The following is a 26,517-nucleotide window of genomic DNA, read 5'->3' on the forward strand; positions in this document are numbered from 1 at the left end:
TGCAATATGTGTTGCTTAGTTTGTTCTTTGAGGTTGTTGTCTTTGATAAAATAATATTATGTTGTGTATTTTTTATATGAAATTCATTACATCTTGTAAGTGTTTAGATTTGTCAAAATTGTTTGACTTTGCTGTCGTGTTTTGTTATCTTTAGATTGAATTTTTAGATTTTAAATCTTTTACTTTTTCTCTCTGTTACCTAATTGAAGTTATAGGTAAAATTGATATTATTAAGTAGACAATTGATTAAGTATAACAAACTTTCAAGGAAAACACACGTTTCATTTATGTTGTTGCATAAAATAAGATAGAGCCACTGATCAAAATTTTCTTTTTTATGTATTATCTTGGTAATTTGATTTTGGGGTCATATAGGATATTCAATATTAAATGGATAGTGGAGATAAAAGTTGGATGGGTCTACGGAGATCCACCAACGAGTATATTAGTGGTGTGAATAACTTTCTTGATAAAGCTTTAACTAGCTTCCAAAGGAGATGAAATATTGGGTCCTTGCAAAAAGTGTGCTAATTGTAAGTGGCATCAACGAAATGTAGAGGATCACTTGGTTGTTTATGGGTTTGTACAAGGGTACACAAATGTATTTCTCATGGAGAAAGTATTTCCTCCAGAAATAATCCAGATCATAATAAGGAAGGTTCCAACATGCGTGACAATATTGTTGGCCTACTTTATGATACTTTTAGAGATGTTGCATCTAATTTGGGGGTTGAGGGAGTGAGAGAGGGTTTATCCGAAGATCAATGAAATTTTATAAATTACTGGAGGAAGGTAAACAAGAGTTATATCCTGGATGCAAGAATTTCTCAAAACAGAATTTCACCATTCGATTATTTTTGTTCAAATGTATTCATGGTTTGAGTAATGTGGCCTCTAGAGACTTGCTAGACCTGTTAAGAGAGGCATTTCCATTTGCTCATATACCCGAGTCATTTCACAAAGCAAAAAATGTGATGAAAGACTTGGGTCTTGATTATGAAAAAATACATGCATGCCCTATTGATCGTATGTTATTTTGGAAGGAAAATGAGAAGGAAGATAACTATTCTGTTTGTGGCTCGTCTAGATGGAGGACTGTTAATGATCCCTTGACTAAAGAAAGCACGAAAATTCCTGCAAAGGTTTAAGGTACCTTCCCTTAAAACCTAGGCTTCAGAGAATATTCATGTGTCCTGAAACAGCTGCAAATATGAAATGGCATGATACTCAATGACCCAAAGATGGAAATATAAGGCATGTGGTTGACGGGGAAGCTTGGAAGAATTTTTATTCCTTGCACGAAGATTTTTCTAGAGATCCTCGTGACGTTAGATTGGGTCTTTCAAGTGATGGTTTCAACCCGTTTTAAACCATGAGTATTCTCATAGAACATGGACTCTTATGTTAATGAATTATAGTTTATCGCCGTGGATTTTCATGAAACCGGAGTATATAATCTTATCTATGATCATTCCAGGTCCATCGTCTCCAGGAAACGATATTGATGTCTACCTTCAAACACTAATTTAAGAGTTGAAAGAATTGTGGGAAACTGGGATGGAAAAAAATGATGGTGATTCTAACCAAACTTTTGAAATGCGTACAGCCTTATTGTGGACAATAAGTGACTTTTCCAGCCTATGCAATGCTTTCTGGTTGGAGCACAAAAGGAAGAAAGGCATGCCTTTTAATCATGGGTCATTCTCTCAATATCTCAAGCATAGTCTCAAAATGTGTTACATGGGTCATCGGGCATTCTTACCTCCTAATCATCAATTTCGAAGAGATAAAAAATCATTTGATGATATAGAAGATCATAGATATGCACCTACTCCCTCATCAGACACATAAGTATTGGAAAAGTTGCGTGGATTCAATAATGTTTTCGGAAAGGGCCAAAAGAGGAATCGTCATGACAACGAGGGTCCATGGAGAAAAAGATCCATTTTTTTGAATTGCCATACTGGAAACATAACAAACTGAGGCACAATCTTGATGTGATGCACATAGAAAAAATTATTTGTGAAAGTTTGCTCGGGACTTAATTGGATGTAACTGGAAAGTCAAAAGATCATGTTAATTCTTGATATGACTTGCAAGAAATGGGGATACGAAAGGAGCTTCAACCAGTAAAGGATGCTAACGGAAAAGTTCATTTGACTAAAGCTTGCTTCTCCATGAAACCAGAAGAGAAGAAGTTGTTTTGCAATGTTCTTAAAAATGTCAAATTACCAAAAGGTTTTGTTTCAAATATATCAAGAAAGTGGATGAGATGAAAACATAAGGTTACAAGAGCCATGATGCTCATTTCATAATGCATTACTTGCTTCGGTTGGGGAACTTCTTTAGAGTCTTATGTGGCAAGGTGATAAGGAGAACATATTTTGATAAAATGCTGTCTAAAATCAATGAAATTATATGTGACCTTGAAAAGATTTTCCCTTCATTTTTTGATATAATGGTACATCTGCCCATCCATTTAGTAAATGAAGTGAAGTTTGGGGGTCCGACACATCTTCGTTGGATGTATTCCACTAAAATAAACCTATGTTTATTCAAAGGGCTTGTTCGTAATAGATTTCATCTCGAAGCATCTATACTAGAGGGACTCGTGGCACTAGAGCGCGTGAATTTATGTTCCAGATACCTACATGTTGGGGTGAAAACAAAATTCAGTCGATACTAATTAGAGGATGAGCAAGAAACTGAAAAAAATGGAGACAATTTGTTACCTATATACCCTAAATTTGTCCATCCCATTAGAAGAGAGAAAAAAAATCAAAGACAATAATTTTCATATGGATCTCCAATTAAGTCTTGATAAACATCGATATGTATTGTTTAATATATGAGATGAAAAAATGGAGACCTTCATCATGTAAGATGTGTCATTTTTATTAGAACCTTCAATATTTTTTATATGATGAGAGCTTTGAAACATAATAGAGCAAATGCATGGAATAGAACACAGAATCATAGTCAGAAATTTGGTAACTGGTTTAAGAAAAAAGTTAAATATGTTGAAGTGCCTGAACATTTACGACAACTTTCTAAAGGTCCTAATACTGTGGCAAAAAGCTACACATCATATTTCATCAATGGATATCGATTTCATACAATGAAACAAGATAGCCAAGGTAAGAATCAAAACTATGGAGTGACTTTATCAGCAACGACTGATAGTTTTGCTAGTGCTAGAGACCAAAACCCCATTGATGGAGAGGTTGTCTATTATGGAGTTATTCAAGATATCATAGAGATTGATTATTGGGGCTGCTTTAGAGTTGTTTTGTTTAAATGTGATTGGTTTCGTAATGAAGTAGATGAATATGGATTAACTCGGGTATAGTTCAATAAGTTAGAAATATTGAAGATCCATTTGTACTAGCATCTCAAGTGCATCAAGTTTCTATGTGAAGGATCCAATTGAGAAAGATGTTTATTATGGAAGGGCTAAAGTCAATGTTGATTTATTTGGTTTAGAAGAAGATCAGAATTGTCCTAATATTGGAGACACATTTTTTTGGGAGCCAGAAAATGACATTGGAACATCAAATCGAATATTTGATGTTGATTTTGATCTTAGATCGTCGAGAGAAGATGTACCTTGTGATGTCATTAATATGCTAACTCATGATCAACATTCAGAAAATATGGAAGAAGATTATATGGACACATCAAAAGAAGATGAGGACTTTGATGATGTCGATTGGGATTGGATGGTGGCTGATGATTGATGAAGGAATTTTGAACTTCTTTTAATATATCTCTATTGCATTTTCCTATATGTAATTGGTTTGAAAGTCAATTGAATGAATGCTGATTTTGCTTGTTTTATTACTATTGTGTACTTCTGTGTTTTTTGGTTTTCTAAATATTATTAGAGATTGTTTTAGTTTTTCTTTTGCTGAAATAAGCTAAATGATTTCGCATCAACAATCATATATGCATCAGGTTGCAAGAAGTGTTGATTCTGATTTTTGAATCTCTCCTTCTACTTTTTACTACTTTATTTTACTGTTACTGTAATCTTCTTTTACTTAATTGTGTTGGGATGTCTAACTCCTTATCTGTATATCTTTTTTTTTTTACAGTTGGAAGTCATGAAACAACAAGTGTCTTCAAGAATAAGGAATAGTGAAGCAAGAGAAACTATTCCAGCTGGAACACTCACATCTTTAGCAAATCAAAAGAAGTTTTGCTAGCTAAAAAAACAAGATCTAATCGCCGCAAAGTGTCAATGTTTAGCAGATGTAATTGAAGAAGAAGATCTTCTAGAATCACACAGTCCAGAGATAGGAGTTCGTGTACAAGCTGACTCAACTAACAGTATAGTGGAACCAGTAGAAGAACAACTTCAGCTGACTTCTACTGCTCTTGAAGAAAATGAAAAATGTGCAGACCAAGGCAAGAACATCAATATTTTATTTATAATATTACTTGTCTTTTTTATTATAAAATCAAATTATAATACTACTTTGGATTGGGTGATCTTTTTTGTGTATTATTCTAGAGTCCTCCACTAAAAAAAGACGAAGAAGTCAAACAAAGATGTTATCTGTACATGGAAGGCATGATCGCAAACTGATTATACTGAATAAACATGATCAGCCAGTTGGTCCTAGTAATGATGTCGTGAGAGTTGAGTAGCTTCCTTGGTACACTTGCTAGGAATGCGACCCTTTGTCCTCTTGATTTGTGGGATTACACTAAGTTTCAAGTATTCAATTCTCTGTTAAGTTAAATATATCTAAAATTTATTGCACTAACCAATGTTCAAATTTTTAGGAGAAATATGATATTCCAGAAATTGGTGTAAATGGACTTTAAAAACAGTTCAAGAAGCTGTTGAAACACACAACTATGATGCATACGCTAATGATCAAATTCGGATGGAAAACAAGCCAGATGATGCTCCAACATCTCAATTTAAGGAACTTCTTAAGTATTGGAACTCAAAAAATTCAAGGTAAGTCGATACAACTACTAAAATTGTGAGATTTTTTTAATTTTTATGTTGTTTGATTTGAATATGTTTTTTCATATTTACTCTTTATGTGTGTACTTGAATTATATTTTTTTAATAATAAAATTGCATTATAGGCTGAGATGGAGAATATTAAAATGTAACAAAAAGAAGATGGAAATGAGACAATTGATGCATTTTCTTCTGTCATGGGATCATAACATCTAGGATGTTTGAGATTATATGGAGTAGGGGTTACAAAAACTACATTGAAAGGGAAAGTGGAACATTTTGAAGCCTTTTCAAATGCAACAAATGACCTCGTGAAAAAGATGGAAGAGAGAATGATGAGAATGAGGGAAAAAAATTAAGGAACAAAAAGAACAATAGGACCAACAAAAGACCACATTGCGACTATGAAATTGTAGAAGATGTCATAACAAAACTTCAGCGTTCAGGCCTACCAATTGATGCTAATGTTATAGCTTACTTGATGTTCATCGTTAATCTACCTATAGCAACAGTAAAGATCAGAATCACCCTCCTTCTTCTTCATTTTCTTCTACTACTGGTTTTGCAGTTTCTTGTTTGATTAATCTTCATCTGTGGATTGTTATGTTAATATTCTTCTACTTGTTAGTTCTTCTCATGCACCTTAAAGCTTTATAGAGGCATAAGATATAACCATATCTCTTTTCACCAACACACAACCAAGGCCAACTCTGGATGCATCGCAATAGATCACATAACTATCTGAATGTCTGGTAGAGTCAAGACAAGAGTTGTAGTCAATCTAGTTTTCAATTCTGCGAAGCTTTTCTCACAATCATGTGAACATTTGCACTTGACCATCTTCTGAGTCAACCTAGTCCATGGTGAAGCTATGGATGAAAATCCTTCCACGAACCTTCTGTAGTAACCTGCTAGACCTAAGAAACTACTGATATCTGTAGCAGAGGTAGGTCTGGGCCATTGTTTCACTACTTCTATCTTTTGTGAATCTACGAGGATCCCTTCGCTAGATATAATGTGACCAAGGAAGGCAAAGGATTACAACCAAAACTTGCATTTACTAAACTTAGCGAATAATTAGCGATCTTTGAGAGTCTGCAAAGCAACTCTCAAATGACTTGCATGTTCTTCCTCACTCCTAGATTAAATGAAGATATCATCAATGAAGACGATAACGAACAAGTCTAAGTACTATTTGAACACTCTGTTCATCAAATCCATGAAAGTTGCAGGAGCATTGGTTAGTCCAAACGACATAACTACAAATTCATAATGACCATACCGAGTTCTGTAGGATGTTTTCGGAATGTCACTATTTCTGACTATGAGCTGATGATAACCTGATCTGAGGTCTATCTTTGCTAAATGACTAGCACCCTGAAGTTGGTCAAACAAGTCATCAATCCTGGGGATGGGATACTTATTCTTGATTGTGACCTTGTTAAACAGTCTATAGTCAATGCACATTCTGAGAGAACCATCTTTCTTCTTTACGATCAATATTGGTGCACCTCATTATGAAATACTAGGTCTGATGAAACCCTTATCTAGGAGGTCTTTCAACTGCTCTTTCCATTTCTTAAGCTCTGCTGGAGCCATTCTGTAAGGAGGAATAGAAATAGGCTGGGTATCTTGAAGGAGATCAATTCCAAAGTCGATTTCCCTTTTGGGAGGAACCCCGGGAAGATCTTTTGAAAATACTTCTGGAAATTCACAGACTACTGGAACTGAATCAAGATTTGGGGTTTCAAGGATAGAATCCTTAACCCGAACTAGATGATAGAGATAACCCTTTTGACATCATCTTTCTAGACTTAAGGTAAGAAATAAATGGACACATAGGCTCTAAGCTACTACCCTTCTATTCTAATATTGGTTCGTTGGGAAACTGAAAACGAACAATCCTAGTTCTTCAATCGACTGAGGCATAACATGAGTGTAGCCAATCCATTCCTAGAATGACATCAAAGTCTACCATTTCTAACTCTACTAGATCTGTTGAGGTGACTTTCTGAGAGACTGTGACAGGGCAATTTCTGTATACCGTCTAGCTATAACTGGGTCACTGACTGGTGTAAAGATTGAGAAAGGTTTTGAGAGAGTTTCAGGACTAATACTGATTTGGACTGATATACTGAGTTACAAAAGACAAAGTATATCTATTCTCTTTCCACTAAGTAAACCATCTGTGAGTCTCATCCTTGAGATTGTAGGATGTCAATCTCACCTATAACTACCAGTTACTGACATCACACCAAATATTTTCTTGACCTTATCAATGAAGTTCTGTGGGTCCTTACCAACTTTGGACCCTGAAAACTTAGACACATTCATCCTAACAAAATTAAAACTCTGGCTGCCATTGATCGATCAATTCTATTAGTAGGAACTAGAACCTGCTGATTATTCTGGTTGGTCATACTCTTTACCAAAAGCTGAATTGGATTTCTGAAATTCTACATTTGAACATCTTTATCTGGTACTAGAGGAACTGTTTTAGCATTACGTGCTTTAACATTCCATGCCTAAGCTCTACCAGAAAGCATGATCTTAAGCGCTCAACATCGAGTTCGAATAAAATTAGATCATACTTTACGCACAATAAGAGTAACAAGAAGTTAATGTTTTTCCTAAAACACTTCATAGCCTGCCTCTCATTAGATGTGGTGCACTTCACACGCATGAAAATGACTCTCGTGCAGCTTTTTCAGACATCCTAGGACTCTTGAACCCAGTGCTCTGATACCAAGTTTTGTCATGCCCCAAGCTACCCCCGAGACGCAGACACAGAACCTAGGACCACAAGTGATCCAAGCTAACCCTACTGATATGATCATGAGCATACTAAAGATAATAAACTATTGCGGAAGCTAAATCATACTTAAAAATGAAAAGATGGGGAATTCCCATATTCTATAACTGAGATATTTGAAAACAATGAGTTTAATACAAAAGAAATATTAACTCCATACTAAGCTGAATCTAATTATGTCTGAAAATAACCACTAAACTAGACTAGAAATACTGGGACAAGCCCCAATTAAATCTAGCAAAAACTGAAACTAAATGACTAAAGACTGAAATGAAACTCATGACTGTTGTCCTCGGAGAATGAGGACTCACCACTGAATTTGCTGAACTGGAGATCGGGAATCGATCTATGCGTGATCTGGATGCTGAGAACCTGAACCTACATCACGAGAAGATGTAGAGCATGTATGCGTCAGTACTTGAAAGGTACTGAGCATGTAGGATAGAGTAAAGCTGAAATAAAACATAACTGAACAAGTACAAAAGCAAGTATAATAATCTGAACGTGATGTGCTTATTTATGAGCTAACTGGATGCAATTACCAATTTATAACATGCTGAAACTGAATACTAAATATACTGATAAATGGTCAATTTAGAGATTCTGACAAAACTGTGGGAGCTACTAATAACCAATAATAAAACAACATGAGCTAAATGTGGAGTCCGATGTATACGCCCCATAGAGAGGACCCAATATACCCTACCAAAGGTATAAAAGCATGCTGGCGCGATCACTAAAATGATTGCCAACAGAGAGGACTTACAACCTACTCCACTAGTAGTTCTGGGACTATTGGGTACGCTAAACCCTAGTCCAACTCGATATTATGCTACTCTCAATGAATTTTGTAAATTAACTAATTAATTTTGTAAATACTGGATAGCTCGAAACTGAATATGCAAACTGAGAATATACCAATTAATTTGGTAATTATGCATTTATAACTGAGGCATGTATATCTGAAGTGTCTGATATATATGACCTAGCATGTGTAATTCAAGAACTAAAGAAATACAAATCTAGGTTTCTGAAATTCATGCGATAATTTGAGTAATAGCATGATAACTATTTTTGATCTTTTTGGGCTACGAGGTGTTACAACTTCCCTCCAAAAGGAGTTCAACAATCGTAGAACAAGTTGTACAGTTGTATTGGTAGTTACGTAGATGGGGGATGCACTAGAAAGCCACTAATTTTGCTCCCTAGCTGTGTTAGTCCTTGGAGCTTCTGATGATGACATCGAAACAAAAGATGGAAACGTATAATGAATACTATCCAGGTATCCACAGGAAGGTTGGAGCATCACAAGCCTGTATTATAGGTTCCTCAACTCTATGTTCGGGCATACATATATCCAATCCAGGTCAAGGCTTCACGACTTCTTGGTCTTCTCTAGTAAAGATGGCATAGGTCGACCAATCAATCAGAAAAAAGTGAGTAAGCCAGCCTTCTCCACAAAGAGGGGCTTATGAAAATCTCAGATTATAAGAAATACTAAGTAGACTGCAATAAGGGTTCATTACTTTAAGATGATTTAATATGCTTGGATACAATGGGTAGACATAGTAACTTTTTTTCAGTCAAGATAAACTTTGATGTCGATACCATTATCAATAAGGGACTGAACAACTGCTCTAATTTTTCCTTCGAATTTGTCCCTATCTCTAGGTGTATAAGAAGCAGTGTATACATCAACCTCTCTTGCCCTGTCGGACAAGATTTTTCCGACAGACAAGCATGCAGGAATATCACTTCGTGATTTGGGAACTCCCTTGATATATTTGGAGTTTGGACCAGCTACAACAACCTCTTTGCATGTAACTCTATGGGTGATTGAGGCTGAAACAAAGCCCTTTGCTATGAAAACATCAAGTGTAAACAGTTCCATGTAAGCTACTGTCCGTTGCTTGAAAGACACATGCTTGTTCAGGTTCTTCAATTTTTACCCCTTCTGGTAAGTATATGGACGACTATTGTCATCATCAACAAAATCTTCCACCCCGAAAAAGCTTCTAGGTGCTAAAGCAGGCTTCTAAACGAAGCAATAAACTTATTCAGAGGATACTATTTCAAAAATATATAGGTCCATCGCTATAATAGGCTATAAATCCAAGTGCACATTAAGTTTGATTGTTCATCACACATATGTCAAGTGCAATTCCTAGAAAACATAAATGCAAGTAATCATATGTGTGGAACCACATAATATCAGAGATGAAGTTGAACTTGTATATTTTTTAACACTAGCTGATGAATTAAATGTTTTATCAGAACAACAGTGCTACAAAGACAAAGTCAAAAGCAATCACTTTACAATGTACATACACATCAAGTGCTAACACACAGAAGCACCACACTGTGATACTTGAGTGCTAATTTTTTCTCCCTTTTCCATCCCTCATATTTCTCAAGAATACACGGAACAAAGGGGAATAATGTTTGGTATAACAATAAGCCCATACATTCAAACAAAGGAGGAGGAAGACTACATTTTAAATATAAATACAACCGCACAACCGTAGCAATGAAACTACTAGTATAAAATCCTGTAAGCAGGGCTGACATCAAGTGCTATATGGAGTCAAAAATGTTTCATTTCTCTCTCTTTCTCACAAGTCATTCCTTATCATTCTTTTCCCGGACAAAAGAGTTATTCCTTATTTCAAGTGAAGGACAGGAATCACTTCGAGCTCGTAGCTTATACTGAGCCAAAAATGAACGAGGGATTCAGAACTTTAATGAACTTGTTTTGTTTCAAGTTTTCTGAAATATCCAATCTAAAAGTTCAAAAAGGATTTGTACTCCAATTCTACAATCTCTTTCCTCAACACAGTCCAAATCTATCTTTTTCTTGAAGCTGCAGCACATGTCTGTTTTATTAATTATACAGAAGCAAAGGTTAAAAGATAACAGCAGGACACTGAAGAGACATAAATTCAGCACTTCTTATTGAAGTCAGTTTCTTTAAAGCCCAAATCCATCCATTCATCATGCCTTTACATCAATTCATTGCAACCTTGTACAATATCACATACAGTTAACATAAAAAATGCACATATACATAATATACAATCAAGCAATCACATATACACATAATACATGCATTTTTATATATAAGCATTCTCAGAACAAAGGAAAGCCAACTAATTTCTCAACTAAGTGTAACCATCAATAAAGAGTTGATTTCAGCAAAATGATGGTTGCTTCAAAATACTTTATGTCCAAGGTATGATTATTCCACCGCATTATAAAATGCATTGCAACTAAGAATAAGAAAATATTCTTTACAATTTAGAAATGACCTACATTCTCCAGAACCTACCATTTGCAGCTTCACCTTTTCATAGTTACATGGTTCTATCATCACAGAGTACCTTCCCAGTTACTTGACACTATTTAGAACATTTTTTCATTTAAACATGCCTTAATGAAAGATATAAATACTGCTCAGTCATACCTCTTTTGCCTTGATGTGAGATCTGCACAACAATTACTCCACTTTTACATGGTCCAACAATTTCTCAAACATGTCTGTACATAACTTCAATATTAGAACTCTAAAACTATTCCAAATATTAAGGCTCTAGTTATATGAGACTGGCAAAACTAGATAGTCAAACTTGGATGGAAGGAGAAACAATGTCTGTGAATGTAGATTTATTAGGAGTCTAGACTCTTTAGAGAAAATTTAACTCTTGACTCACTTGAGCCTTTATCTCAATATGAAACTGAAATTCTGAAACAATAGAGTTCATTCCAACAATCTTTGTATTGAAACAAGAAAACATACTGATTCCCAGTAATTTGCGACATTCATCAGTCATCTTACCCAAGAGTCATTTGTATGAAAGTTAATAAGCACTCTTCTGCATTTATTTTACGTAAAGACAATCTTTGTTTGAAAGATATACAAACACAACACTCGATAAAACAAACAAGAAACCTCAGAATTAACAAGTGGAGCTTAGATATAACTAGCCATGTCTTATTGGAGAACCATTCAAGTCAACAAGGCAGAAGCAAGAACATTCAGTCACTCCTGCCAAAGTTATGTATGCACATACATATGAAAATTGAAAGGCTGCATGAACTAGTAGCATCAAGTCAAACCATTTTACCTTTGAAGTATGAAAACCACTAGCTTGCGCACCTAGATAAGGCCTCAACTTCTGACCTCCTCTAGCGCACAACATTTCAGAAACTAGTTTCAGCATATTACCATAAAAAAAAGGAGACCTTTGATCAATATGACACAATATTAGTTCATTAGTTCTACTACAATCCCACAAAATAGATCATTTGGGTTCCAGAATACAACACACCAATAGAAAATACTCCATCCATTCCAAATACACCCTCATACTTATTAAAGATTGGAGTATGTTTCCATCCACAAATTTCAAGAAACAAACCCAAAACAACATGTTGGGTTGTGAGAACAAAGAAAAATACATAAAGAGGATTCGTACAGCTAAAAGTATTTGAGCTTAAAATTTTGATTTCGTAATTTTCTATCAAACAAACTCGTTTTTTTATCAGAGAGTAATGAAAACTTCAATGTTAGTAGAATCTTTATAGGCAATCCAATACTCATTGGCTGCCCAGCTAAAGCCTACCAATTGTTGTCCATCCATATTTACAGCAGAAACAGTGGGTTTACAAGAATTAGGACGCATTTCTATCAAGAAAATTCATGACCCATTATTTTATAAGTGTTCTTCATAACACCTAAATAGAAAAATCCTACTATAAATTAAAAAAGAAGAAGTTGGTATTTCAATGAGGCATTTCGTCAAACAACAAGCAGACATTCATCAATTAAGTCTTTCGTCAACTCTAGGACTAACTTAGATACATCAAAATGATAAGGAATTGAAGATAAAACCTGCAGAGAAAGTTTTGTTAGAGTAAATTCCAGAGAAAAGAAGAACATTTATCACCTTTCACCCCTAAGTCGCCGTGTTTCTCTTGCTCTTGGTTTTTTCCTTTGAACATCAAATTGTCTTCTTTCTTTGGTTGTGTATATTTAAGAATGGGCTAAAAGGCCCATTTGAAGTGGACCAACTACTTTGGTAATCCGACAAAATGATCTCATATTTTGATAACTCGTTCAATCTGTTTATATTTTAATTAGTTGGGTAAGTTTAAATAATTATTATAATAAATATAATTATGTTTCACAAAAATGGTTTACATATTTATGGTTCAAGTTGTATCGATTGCATAATTTGCGGGTTTGTATTATTCGCGAGTACGTTTGTATAATTAAATTATTTGTATAAATTCGAAATATCAAATTTATACAAATACAAACATCTAAACTTTAACCAATTATACAAATTAATGTTACCCCACAAAAATTAATATTCTAGACTTAGCAGAACAGATGAAACAACCAACGGAGGTTGTCTTGATAGACTATTGACCTTAGTTAACATTTATAAAAATAAACAAAATAATGTAACGCCAAACACTACAAAGTCATCCTAATCACCTCAAGATCCTAAGCAAAGATCGTTCTAGACCAAACTCGACTGTTAGAAGATAACCGTGTTGAGAAAATTATCATTCGAACAGATTTACCAATGTAGACCAAAGTCAAACATTAGTCAAAGTATCAAAAATTTCTCGCCCAAGGACTCAAACTCACGTCAAAGGCCTCGAGACCCAAACCAACCATGCCACTAGCCCGAAATAGAGCTTTTGGAGCCAATGGAATCGACAGAAATCTCATACTACGTTAAATTCTCCAAATGTTAACCAAATTTAACTCTTTCACTTAAAACTACTAGAAGGGGAAAGCTCACAACTCACTCCGGACACACATGTATCTATCCCAAATCACCACAAATACAACACAAAACTAGTAGAAGGGAAAAAAATATAACAATCACACAAAAGCACACAAAATACCAAGAGGATTATTATTGAGAAAAAATTCTATATATATGTGAATTACACAATATACAGATATTTGTTGTATCAAATTCATGGAGAGAGGCGAGCAAGAGAGTCAAAAACATGTGGATTCAGTTGGATGAATTGCATCTTGAACAAATTATACTTAATTTTGACCCTATGAATTGAATATATATGTACGTGGAAATATCCCATATACATGTATTCAAAGTCTAAAATCTTTTAAGATTCAGAATATTATAAACTACGGGTGTCAAATGCGCGGGTTGAATTGAAGTTGAAAATATCACAATGAGTTGAATAGAAATCGTGTTGGGTCTTGACTCGCCCAAGTTTACTTTGGGCTCAAATGGGTTGGGATCAAATGGGATAAAAAACGGGTTGAGTCTTGACCCATCCAATTTGACCCGACTAAACTAAATAATTTAACATATTGATATTTAACTTTTATAAACACAATTAAAATTTTCGTTCAAGAATAAAAGTATCAAATGGAAAGATAAATCCTAAAAGATGTTAAATAGATAATAATTCATACCTTCAATATAAAAACACATCTTAATAAATTTTTTTAAAACAAGTTGAAATTAGATATTGAATTAGGCTCAATTGAGAATTCTCTTCAAATAGGTTAAAGCTTGAATGAGTTGAGATTGAACCCAATTCAAATTATCTTGAGTCCAGAATTGGGTGGGTTACGTATGTTTGGGTTCATTTTTTTGACAACCCTGTTATAAACTAACGTAAATCTAAGTAATTAACTCAAATTAGTGAGATTTCTATATGTTGACTACTTTTAAATATTTGTTATGTTTAGAAATGAAGAAACTTCACCAATTAACTCTCCTTTGTAAATGTTTATAAATTTAAAATATAGTAGTACAATTTTTCTGGGTTTTGTTTATTGTCATTCAAACAATGGTACTCACCATGGGTTCTATTGTCGTGCATATTAATTTTTTACTAGATATATATTGGAGTCTACGTCAGCAATGATTTAATATATGTTAAATTTTTTACATTAATTTATGGAACATAGATGAAATTTTGAGGAGACGATCAAATATTAGTTTAATAAAAAATATTTAAAGATATTAATAATTGTGATTTATAATATTTTTTAATTTTTTGCATCAGTTTCAAAATTTTACTCCACGTGTTTCAATTTAAATGACACAAATAAAATATTTACGTGCATGATTTAAAAATATTTTTAGTTGATAATTATTGTGATTTATAGTACATTTTATGTAATTTTTAAATAATATTTTTCTCTCACTCTCTCTCAATTTATGTTGCACTGATAGAATTTCGAGAGTCGGTCAATTTATTAAAAATATTTTAAACAAATTTTTCAGTAGTTAATTATTTTGACCAATAACACTTTTTAAATATACAACCAAATACTTCAATTTTAATTATTATGATTTACGATAATTGTAAGGTAATTTTCAAATAAATAACATAATCTAAAATATAGTAAGACAAATAAATTAAAATAAATAAAATATAAAGTGGGTCCCACACCTTTAGCTACAAGCACATTTCTGAAGTTGACACGTGGTCATGAGCTATGTGCTTGTGGACTCTTCTACTATATGGAATTAACTAGGTAATTTTGCGCTTTGCGCGATCATAATTGACTTCATTTAGTTTTAGAATGATTCTTAACTAATATCCAATAATAGAAATATTAAGTCATTGCAATTTTTTTAAACTTAAATGTAGAAATTTGAAATTGTCACATATCTTAAGAAGCAATAATGAATGATTGAAAAATACCCTTTTTTTAGATCAATTTTATCTTCTAATACTTGTGGTTTTGGATGGTAACAATTTATTTTCTTGATATAATGTCTTCTCGATATTGCATGATCTAATGTAAAAAAATTAAGCATTTAGATACACCCTTTATTATATCCCATTCCTGGATATGTAAGGAAAACGATAGATAAGAAATAATTTTCTGATTTGGAAGAGGTTTAAGAAGAGACAAATAAACTACTTATGTTAAAACTTTATTAGCAATTGAAGAAATCAAGATGGAGTTCTGTGCTCAAATTTTGATTTGAACTAATACTTGATTTTGGGTAATATTAAAATCTTAAAGATTCTTGCATAAGGAAGACATGGAAGACTGCGATATGGACTCGGACATGATGAAGTGAAAGGGGCGAAATTTTTTGTCCCTTGATGTCCCATGGCTAGCTGAGAAGAGGTCATCGCTTGCTCATAGAGATCAACATTTGCAAGGCTAGCTACTGCAAATGCGATGAGATCATCACATTTTACTAGGTGCATTCATGATCTCATCATCAAATACGGTAGCTAGCCTTGCAATATAATCTAAATAAACAAATGATGACCTCCTCTTGGTAGCACTAGGGCATCAATGAACAAAAATTGTGCCTGCTTGCACTTTATGGTGACGAGCCTCGTGTCATAGCTCCCCATATCTTCATGATGCAAAAACTACAAAGTTATAAGAAGAGTGAGACAAAGGTCTATTTTTGAGTGTTCAATGAAGAAGAAAGTGTGAGTAAAAGGACTATTATATAGATTCTAGGACAGTGAAAGAGTGTCAATGGATAGTATATCATATTAATTATAAGGAATATTAATTTAAATGATATCGGTCAAAGATATAAAAATTGAGGAATGTTAATTTAAATAATGTCGGTCAAATATATCAAAGATTAATTTATATATTGACCGTCAAAGATATCAAAGATTAAGGAATGTTAATTTAAATGATGCCGGTCAAAAATATCAATTTAAATAAGGTCGATCAAAGATATCAAAGAATGACAACATCGAGCCATTCAATATTTATAATTTAAACAACATAATATTTTTTTACACGTGGCCATATTTTCACACGCTTTCATTTACATGTGCCAATATTTTCCATGCTCCTTTATTTACACATGCCAGTTTTTGATGTCTTTGACATCTATTGTGATCACATCATCTGCTTAATGGCTTTGAGTAAGGCCTCCTTACTTTCAGAGGACTCTAGTATTATGATTTGTTAGTAGTGACATTTGAAGTGTTGTGGATTTTGTCGCGACATCTATCCTTATACAGTACAGGCTAAATAGATAAATATTCTTAGTCAATCTTTCAGTATCCAGTTTCAAATATTTTATTTAAAACTTTATATTTAATATTCAATATTTTCATAGATCTTTGAGATTTATTTAACAATTTTCAAACAATTTCAATTCTAATGCTTATGTATGTTTGATTTAGTCCTTCTCTAATAGTTTGTCAGGACAAGGGTTTGCTTTGGGAATAACAAGAGTTCTTGAGTGTCAATCACGTTCAGGTTGTAGGCTCGGTGTATGACAAAAGTGTCCTAAATTTTCTATTATGTTAATATTGTTAGACTTAGTTTGATTGGATCGTCTTGTTGACGGTTTTTATGTTTCACGACGGACGTTGGTAGTGTATCTTTGTTAAGTTAATTTCGTAGTTGTATCTTGTTGTGATTAGGTTATTGGCATAGTTCCTCTAAGTATTTTCCTTTGCCTTCACTACTTATTTCCTTTGTCCCGTTCTCTTATCTCTTATTGGTTATATTGTGCATTACCTAGTTCGTAGTTGCTTGTAACATATACACTTTTCTTGCCTTTCACACTTTTTATAATCCTTGGAGCTCAATTCAGAGTATGACTTCTGAATACCATTTCCCTAGTACTCATACTACACTTCTGCACCCACAAATCATAGTATGAATTCTCGTCTTTGACATGTTCCTCATAACCAACAACTTTGGCTCAGAGACTTAAGGTGAACTCTTGACATTCAAAGTTTCCATTCTCCCTCTGTTTTAACCAGAATGATTTTTATTTTGTATAGTATGATGTTTTTTTTGTTATATTTTTTTAATTCATTTTGTACTCTTGATGTAAATAGTAGCTTGACTACTAATTGATACTAGATCTTGGGTTGTAAAATGTATATTTTTCTCTCTCTCTTGGTCTTTTGCTTTCTATGTTTGTTATCCATCTGCTACATTCTTCTCTTCTATGTGGTATCTCGTTACTTTGGTTATGGACTATGAGTTCACCTTACCATATTGATAGATGCCATCATGATATGAGATTTTAGGTGATGATAAATTGGTATCAGAATCAAAGTTCACCAGAGACTTCTATATTCTATATTTTGGAGTCTATAGGGTAGGAAATCCCATTTTGAAGTGCTTGTTGTGTGCATTTACTTCGATCAGCCTCTAAAACATTTTTTGAATACTCTTTCTTAGATGGATACCTTGAAGTATTCGATGGATGCAGATGAGATGTCAACCCATATTACTTATGCGAACTCTTGATTGTGATCCTTCGCTAAGGGTAGACCTTTGAGGATGTTCAGAGCAACCACATATTTTGTTAGCCAAGATAAGATAAGATTTGAGGCTCAGGTACACCAAGTGATTCTCAATCCAGATTCTCCCACATTGTTTCCTATTGAGAAGGATTTGACGGGGGAATTTTTTAGAAGATTAGTTTTACCTTATCATTTAATCGAGCATTTGGTAACATCTGTTTCTCCTAGAAGTTGATCATTCGAGGACCAGGGAGTTAGCGTGTTTTTATACCTACATTAGTATAGTAGTGATAGCCTCTTGCCCCGAAGTGGACACTTCTCAGTAGAAGTCATCATCACTCTCAACTTATTAAACTCATGGCAGTAATAGCTCAAGTTATATATGGCTTTGAGGCAGGTTGTGATGCCCATGTTGGACAGAGTTTAGGTTTGGCTTCCCGTGGTTTTTATTTTGAGATTTTAGGCCACCGGGTTCATTATATTCCAATTGAGCCATCTCAACAGCTTGCGTTTGATAGGAAATGTTATGAATATTGTGTAACATAACATGCTACATCACATACACATATTCAATAGTGTTTATACATACTTTTACATTGTCATACAAAGTATTTCATATTATATACAAAAAGGGGTAAATAGAGTACAAAACTGAAATAATGGGCTCATTTTGATTATAAGCTCGAGTCAGTGACACTCCACTCTTCCTCAAACCTTACATGATATATATAATCTAAGGTAACATTTTGTCAGTAAAAATAACAAATATGTGTACACCTACACTACATTTGTCACACCCGAGCTACCCTCGAGACGTGGACACGGAACCTAGGACCACAACTGATCCCAAGCTAACCCTGATGGCATGATCATGGGCATACAAAAGATAATAAACTGTTGCGGAAGCTAAATCATACTTAAAAATAAAAAGATGGGGAATACCTATATTCTATAACTGTGATATTTGAAAACAATGAGTTTAATACAAAATAAATATTAACTCAATATTAAGCTGAATCTAACTATGTTTGAAAATAGCCTCTAAACTAGATTAGAAATACTGGGACAAGCCCTATTTAAATCTAGCAAAAACTGAATCTAAATAACTAAAGACTGAAATGAAACTCATGAGTGTTGTCCTTGGAGAATGAGGACTCACCACTGAATCTGCTGAACTGGAGATCGGGAAATCGATCTATGCGTGATCTGGATGCTGAGAACCTGAACCTACATCACATGAAGATGTATCGCACGTATGCGTCATTACTTGAAAGATACTGAGCATGTTGGATAGAGTAAAGCTAAAATAAAACATAAGTGAACAAGCACAAAAACAAGTATAATTATCTGAACGTGATGTGCTGATTTCTGAGCTAACTGGATGCAATGACCAATTTATAACATGCTGAAACTGAATACTGAATATACTGATAAATGGTCAGTGAAGTGAGTCTGAACGAACTGTCGGAGCTACTAATAACCGATAATAAAACCACATGAGCTAATGTGGAGTCCGATGTATACGCCCCATCGAGAGGACCCAATATACCCTACCAAAGGTATAAAGGCATGCTGGTGTGATCACTAAAATGATTGCCCACAGAGTGGACTTACAACCTACTAGACTAGTAGTTCTGGGACTATTGGGTATGCTAAACCCTAGTCCAACTCGGTATAATGCTACTCCCAATGAATTCTGTAAATTAACTGATTATATGTGAAAATTCTATAAATACTGGATAGCTAGAAACTGAACATGCAAACTGAGAATGGAACAATTAATCTGATAATTATGCATTTACAACTGAGGCATGTATATCTCAAGTGTCTGAAATATATAACCTAGCTTGTGTAATTCAAGAACTAAAGAAATACAAAGCTAGGGTTCTGAAATTCATGTGATAATCTGAGTAATAATATGATTATCTGATTTGGAACATATATTTAATAAATTCATGAAGTTATATCAAAGTTCTAGAAACCCTAGGTTTAATCAGGATAAGATAATTAAGAACTGACTGAAACTAAGGACCCAATGGGTGAAGGGAACCCACTAGTGAAATCCCACATCTTTGGTGATGAAATCCACAAAAAATACTTATGTTTTGGGGACAGAACTGATGGAGCTTGTGGCGTTCTTGAACTAGGGTTCTTGAGCTTTTTTTCTCCTCTCTTTTTCTAATTTTCTAAGTTTTGATTTAATGATTTGACTTGGATATGTTTTAATTATGTTTCTAGGCTTAAATTGACTTAAATCTGATGATTTAGGTTCAAAACGACGTAACTTAGGGTTTAAATGGAGAGGGAAAGGTCAAAAAGATCCCGGCTAAGGTTGTTGTAGGGCCTCACGACTGCCAGGACTGACAGTCTGTCGTGCGCCCGACGCCCCGTCGTTGGATCCGTCGTGAGGGCCTGTCCGACAAGCCTTTACTAAAGGGGGAATATTTTTTTACTCGGAGGTTTGTGTTTAGAACGGTTGGTGGATATGGAAAGATAAGTCAATTATCTATCTGTGGGTAGGTCATGGGAGAACTAATCATTTTGTGCTAAGTGTTATGACCATTTTTACTTGACCCAACTGCATTTTCCCTTATCTGGCTACAAATTTTCCACCTACAGTCAGACCTACGGACCGTAGGTCCACCTACGAACCATGTTGGTCATCCATAACTCTTGTAAGAGAGTGGTTGAAGGGAGTCTTGATTGATAGTTACGGATTACGGACCGTCGTTTGACCTACAGACTATAAGTCCTTTTGTAGTCCAAAAATTAACCTATTTTTCTAGGGTGAAGTATTTGGTAGTTTCTGATCCCATCGACGGTTGTGCAGGACGGACCGTGGTTTAAGCTACGGTCCGTTGATTCCACCGTTGGTAGCACCTGCAGATTTTTCTGAAAAACTAGTTTTTGGTCTGTTTTGGCTACGGGGTGTTACATTATCTCCCCCTTGGGAACATTCGTCCTCGAATTAATACAAAACTAGCTGAAATAGAGGGAGAGAGATGCAAACCCCACTACTAAACACTAATAACTGAGTTCTGAGTACATGCAATTACGCTAAAAATGAAAGTACAAACTGAGGGAACATGATTCAAAAACTGAATTTACGCATGAATGACTGTAAAACTGAAGAGGAACTTTTACCACTAGCTGCACTGGAATCGGAAGGAAAAATGTAAGGATACTTGGCTTTCATGGCTGCTTCTGCTTCCCAAGTAGCTCCCTCTACGGACTGACTCCTCCACAAAACCTTGACTGAAGCGACTTCTTTGTTTCTTAACCTTCTAACTTGATGGTCAAGAATCTCAACTGGTACATCCTCATAAGAAAGACTATATTTCACCGGCACACTCTCTAATGGCACTATAGAGGTTGGGTCACCCACGCACTTATTCAAGAGTGAGATGTGGAAGACCGGATGCGCTGCTGCTAATTTTGCTGGAAAGTCAAACTCATATGCCACCTTGGCAATCCTTTTCAAGATCTTGTAAGGGCTTACATATCTAGGACTGAGCTTCCTTTTCTTTCTAAATATCATCACCCCTTTCATAGGTGAGACTTTCAGAAAAACCCAATCATCAACTTGGAACTCTAATTCCCTTCTCCTTACATCTGCATAAGATTTCTGACAACTTTGGGCTGTCTTAAGTCTATCTCTAATGAGTTGCACTTTCTCAATAGCAAAAAGAACTGAATCTGGCCCTATCAAAGATGTTTCACCTACTTTAAACCAACCCAGAGGAGATCTACATCTACGCCAATATAAAGCCTCATAAGGGGCCATTTGAATGCTGGAATGGTAGCTATTATTGTAGGTAAACTCAATAAGAGGAAGGTGATCATCCCAACTACCTTTGAAATCGATCGCACAAGCTCTCAACATATCCTCTAAGTTCAGAATGGTACTCTCTGCCTGCCCATCCGTCGGTGGATGAAATGCTGTACTAAGGTTAACTTGAGTACCAAGACCTTTTTGAAATGACTTCCACAAATGAGAGGTAAACTGTGGACCTCTATGTGAGAGGATAGACAAAGGAACCTCATGCATCCTCACAATTTCAGTAAGGTAAAACATGGCATATTCCTTTGCCGAATATGTAGTCTTGACCGCCAAAAAGCGAGAAAACTTAGTCATCCTATCAACCATCACCAAAATTTAGTCATGCTGTCTGCGAGTACGAGGTAACCCTCTGATGAAATCCATATTGATCACATCCTACTTCCAAGTAGGAATATCAATTTCTTGAGTCATATCTCCTAGTTTCTGATATTCTACCTTGACTTGCTGGCGACTGGGGCACTTACTCACAAATTCTGCTATATCCCTCTTCATGCCATTCCACTAGTAGACTTCCCGCAGATCGCGGTCCATCTTAGTGGCACCTGGATGAATAAAATACCTAGAGTTATGAGCTTCTGCAAGAATATTCTGCCTCAACTCTCCCACATCAGGAACACACAATCCACCTTGGTAGCAAAGTACACCATCTCCCCCTTGGGAGAAAACGCCACTCTGATTTTTGGCTGCACCCTTTAGTTCAAGAAAGATCGGATCAATATCTTGCTTTTCCTTAACCTCCACTACCAAAGATGATTCTAACCCATTCTGAACTGTTACACCGCTGTCTGATATGATCATAAGGCGAACTCCCAAGCGAGCAAGCCTGTGAACATCCTTCACTAGCTCCTTTCTTTTTTCCTCAACATGGGATACACTACCAATAGATAATCTACTAAGAGCATCGACCACTACATTTGCCTTTCTAGGATGATAATTCACACTCATATCATAATCCTTAAGGAACTCAAGCCATCTCCTTTGGCGAAGATTCAACTCTTTCTAGGTGAACACATACTAAAGGCTTTTATGATCGGTGAACACATCTACATGAACACCATACAAGTAGTGTCTCCATATCTTGAGTGCAAACACCACTGGTACAAGCTCAAGGTCATGGTTGGATAGTTCTTCTCATGCACCTTAAGCTTTCTAGAGGCATAAGTTATAACCTTATCTCTCTGCATCAACACACAACCAAGGCCAACTCTGGATGCATCCCAATAGATCACATAACCATCTGATCCCTCTGGTAGAGTCAAGACAAGAGTTGTAGTCAATCTAGTTTTCAATTCTGCGAAGCTTATCTCACAATCATCTGACCATTGGAACTTGACCATCTTCTGAGTCAACCTAGTAAATGGTGAAGCTATGGATGAAAATCCTTCCACAAACCTTCTGTAATAACCTGCTGGACCTAAGAAACTTCTGATATCTGTAGCAGAGGTAGGTCTGGGATATTATTTTACTGCTTTTATCTTTTGTGAATCTACGCAGATCCCTACGCTAGATACAATGTGACCGAGGAAAGCAACAGATTGTAACCAAAACTCACATTTACTAAACTTAGCGAATAACTGGCGATCTTTGAGAGTCTGCATAACAACTCTCAAATGACTTACATGTTCTTCCTTACTCATAGAGTAAATGAGGATATCATCAATGTAGACGATAACGAATAAGTCTAAGTATTGTTTGAACACTTTGTTCATCAAATCCATGAAAGCTGCAGGAGTACTGGTTAGTCCAAACGACATTACTACAAATTCATAATGACCATACCGAGTTCTGAATGCTGTTTTCGGAATGTCACTATCTCTGACTTTGAGCTGATGATAATCCGATCTGAGTTCTATCTTTGAGAAATGACTAGAACCCTAAAGTTGGTCAAACACGTCATCAATCCTGGGGATGGGATACTTATTCTTGATTGTGACCTAGTTCAACTATCTATAGTCAATGCACATTTTGAGAGAACCATCTTTCTTTACGAACAATATTGGTGCACCCCATGGTGAAATACTAGGTCTGATGAAACCCTTATCTAGAAGGTCTTTCAACTACTCTTTCAATTCCTTAAGCTCTTCTAGAGCCATTTTGTAAGGAGGAATAGAAATAGGTTGGGTATCTGGAAGGAGATCAATTTCAAAGTCGATTTCCCTTTTGGGAAAACCCCCGAGAAAATTTTTTGGAAATACTTCTGGAAATTCACAGACTACTAGAACTGAATCAAGATTTGGGGTTTCAAGGATAGAATCCTTAACCAGAACTAGATGATAAAGATAACCGTTTTGAGATCATCTTTCTAGACTTAAGGTAAGAAATAAATCGACCCATAGGGGCTAAGCTACTACCCTTCCATTCTAATATTGGTTCGTTGGAAACTGAAAATGAACAATCCTAGTTCTACAATCGACTGAGGTATAACATGAGTATAACCAATCCATACCTAGAATGACATCGAAGTCTACCATTTTTAACTCTACTAGATCTGCTGAGGTGACTTTCTAAGAGATTGTGACAGGGAAATTTCTGTATACTTGTCTAGCTATAACTGGGTCACCGACTGGAGTAGAGACTGAGAAAGGTTCAGAGAGAGTTTCTGGACTAGTACTGATTTGGACTGATATATTGAGTTACAAAAGACAAAGTCATGTCTGTTGTCTTTCCACTGAGTGAACCATATGTGAGTCTCATCCTTGAGTTTGTAAGATGCCAATCTCACCTATAACTACCAGTTACTTACATCACACCAAATATTTTCTTGACCTTATCAATGAACTTGTGAGGATCCTTACCAACTTGGACCCTAAAAACTTAGACGGATTCATCCTAACAAAATCACAAACTCTGGGTGCCATTGATCGATCAATTCTATTAGTAGGAACTAGAACCTACTGATTGTTCTGGTTGGTCATACTCTTTACCAAAAGCTGAATTGGCTTTCTGAAATTTTGCATTTGAACTTCCTTATCTGGTAATAGAGGAACTGTTACGTGCTTTAGCATTCCATGCCTAAGCTCTATCAGAAGTCATGATCTTAAGCGCTTAAAGTCGAGTTCGAATGGAATTAGATCATACCTTACGCACGATAAGAGTAACAAGAAGGTGACGTTTTTCCTAAAACATATCATAGCCTCCCTCTCATTAGATGTGCTGCACTTCTCACCCATGAAAAGGACTCTACTTAGTGCGGCTTTTTTAAACATCATAGGACTCTTGAACCTAGTGCTCTGATACCAAGTTTTGTCATGCCCCGAGCCCCCAGACGCGGACATGGAACATAGGATCACAAGTGATTCCAAGCTAACCCTGCTGGCATGATCATGAGCATACTAAAGATAATAAACTATTGTGGAAGCTAAATCATACATAAAAATGAAAAGATGGGGAATACCCATATTCTATAACTGAGATATTTGAAAACAATGAGTTTAATACAAAAGAAATATTAACTCAATACTAAGTTGAATCTAACCATTTCTTAAAACAGTCTCTAAACTAGACTAAACAGGACAAGCCCCAACTAAATCTAGAAAAAACTTAAACTAAATGACTAAAGACTGAAATGGAACTCATGACTGTTGTCCTCGGAGAATGAGGACTCACAATAGAGCATGCTGATTAAGAGATCGGGAAATCAATCTATGCATGATTTGGATGTTGAGAACCTGAACCTACATCATGAGAAGATGTAGCGCACGTATGCATCAGTACTTGAAAGGCACTGAGCATGTAGGATAGAGTAAAGCTGAAATAAAACATAACTGAACAGGCACAAAAACAAGTATAATAATCTGAACGTAATGTGCTAATTTCTGAGCTAACTGGATGCAATGACCAATTTATAACATGCTGAAATTGAATACTGAATATACTGATAAATGGTCAATGCAGAGAGACTTACTGAACCGTGGGAGCTACTAATAATCGATAATAAAACCACATGAACTAAATGTGATGTCCGATGTATACGTCCCATCGAGAGGACCCAATATACCCTGCCAAAGGTATAAAGGCATGCTGGCGTGATCAGTAAACTTATTGCCCACAGAGGGGACTTACAACCTACTCGACTAGTAGTTCTGGGACTATTGGGTACGCTAAACCCTAGTCCAACTCGGTATTATGCTATTCCCAATGAATTCTTTAAATTAACTGATTATATATGAATTTCTATAAATACTGGATAGCTCGAAACTGAACATGCAAACTGTGAATGCAATAACTAATCTGGTAATTATGCATTTATAACTGAGGAATGTATATCTGAAGTGTGTGAAATATATGACCTAGCATGTGTAATTTAAGAACTAAAGAAATACAAAGCTAGGTTTCTGTAATTCATGCGATAATCTGAGTAATAACATGATAATCTTATTTGGAACATATATTTAATAAATTCATGAAGTTATATCAAAGTTCTAGAAATCCTGGGTTTAATCATGATAATAGAATAAAAAACTGGCTAAATCTAAGGACCCAATGGGTGAAAGGAACCCACTAGTGAAATCCCACATATTTGGTGATGAAATCAACGAAAAAATACTTATGTTTCGGGCTGGAACTGATGGAGCTTGTGGCGTTCTTGAACTAGGGTTCTTGAGCTTTTTTTCTCCTTTCTTGCTTCTAAGT

The 26,517-nt window shown here is 35.3% G+C and overlaps 1 protein-coding gene, 2 long non-coding RNA genes, 1 other non-coding gene and 1 pseudogene across 4 annotated transcripts; all 5 read right to left on the minus strand.

Moving 5' to 3' along the window:
- Positions 1 to 7,859: 7,859 nt before the first annotated feature.
- LOC104646980 (uncharacterized) lies at positions 7,860 to 12,907 on the minus strand. Its single transcript, XR_011220715.1, has 2 exons — positions 12,734 to 12,907; positions 7,860 to 8,168 (listed from the first exon to the last, which is right to left on the minus strand). It is a non-coding gene; the product is annotated as an uncharacterized lncRNA (long non-coding RNA).
- LOC112941308 (uncharacterized) lies at positions 8,181 to 12,738 on the minus strand (annotated as a pseudogene).
- On the minus strand, positions 10,002 to 11,772 carry LOC138348292 (uncharacterized). The gene is made up of 2 exons (XR_011220716.1): positions 11,251 to 11,772; positions 10,002 to 10,650 (listed from the first exon to the last, which is right to left on the minus strand). It is a non-coding gene; the product is annotated as an uncharacterized lncRNA (long non-coding RNA).
- Positions 12,349 to 12,453, minus strand: LOC112941435 (small nucleolar RNA snoR103). The gene has a single exon (XR_003246718.1). It is a non-coding gene; the product is annotated as a small nucleolar RNA snoR103 (small nucleolar RNA).
- An 8,228-nt stretch (positions 12,908 to 21,135) lies between the features above and the next one.
- LOC138348158 (uncharacterized) lies at positions 21,136 to 22,830 on the minus strand. Its single transcript, XM_069296770.1, has 3 exons — positions 22,445 to 22,830; positions 21,897 to 22,180; positions 21,136 to 21,407 (listed from the first exon to the last, which is right to left on the minus strand). Exons 1-3 carry the CDS (start codon positions 22,828 to 22,830, stop codon positions 21,136 to 21,138), a joined length of 942 nt encoding a protein of 313 aa, XP_069152871.1.
- Positions 22,831 to 26,517: the final 3,687 nt, after the last annotated feature.

This window comes from Solanum lycopersicum, chromosome 4 (genome assembly GCF_036512215.1).
Source record: "Solanum lycopersicum chromosome 4, SLM_r2.1".
Lineage (NCBI taxonomy): Eukaryota > Viridiplantae > Streptophyta > Magnoliopsida > Solanales > Solanaceae > Solanum > Solanum lycopersicum.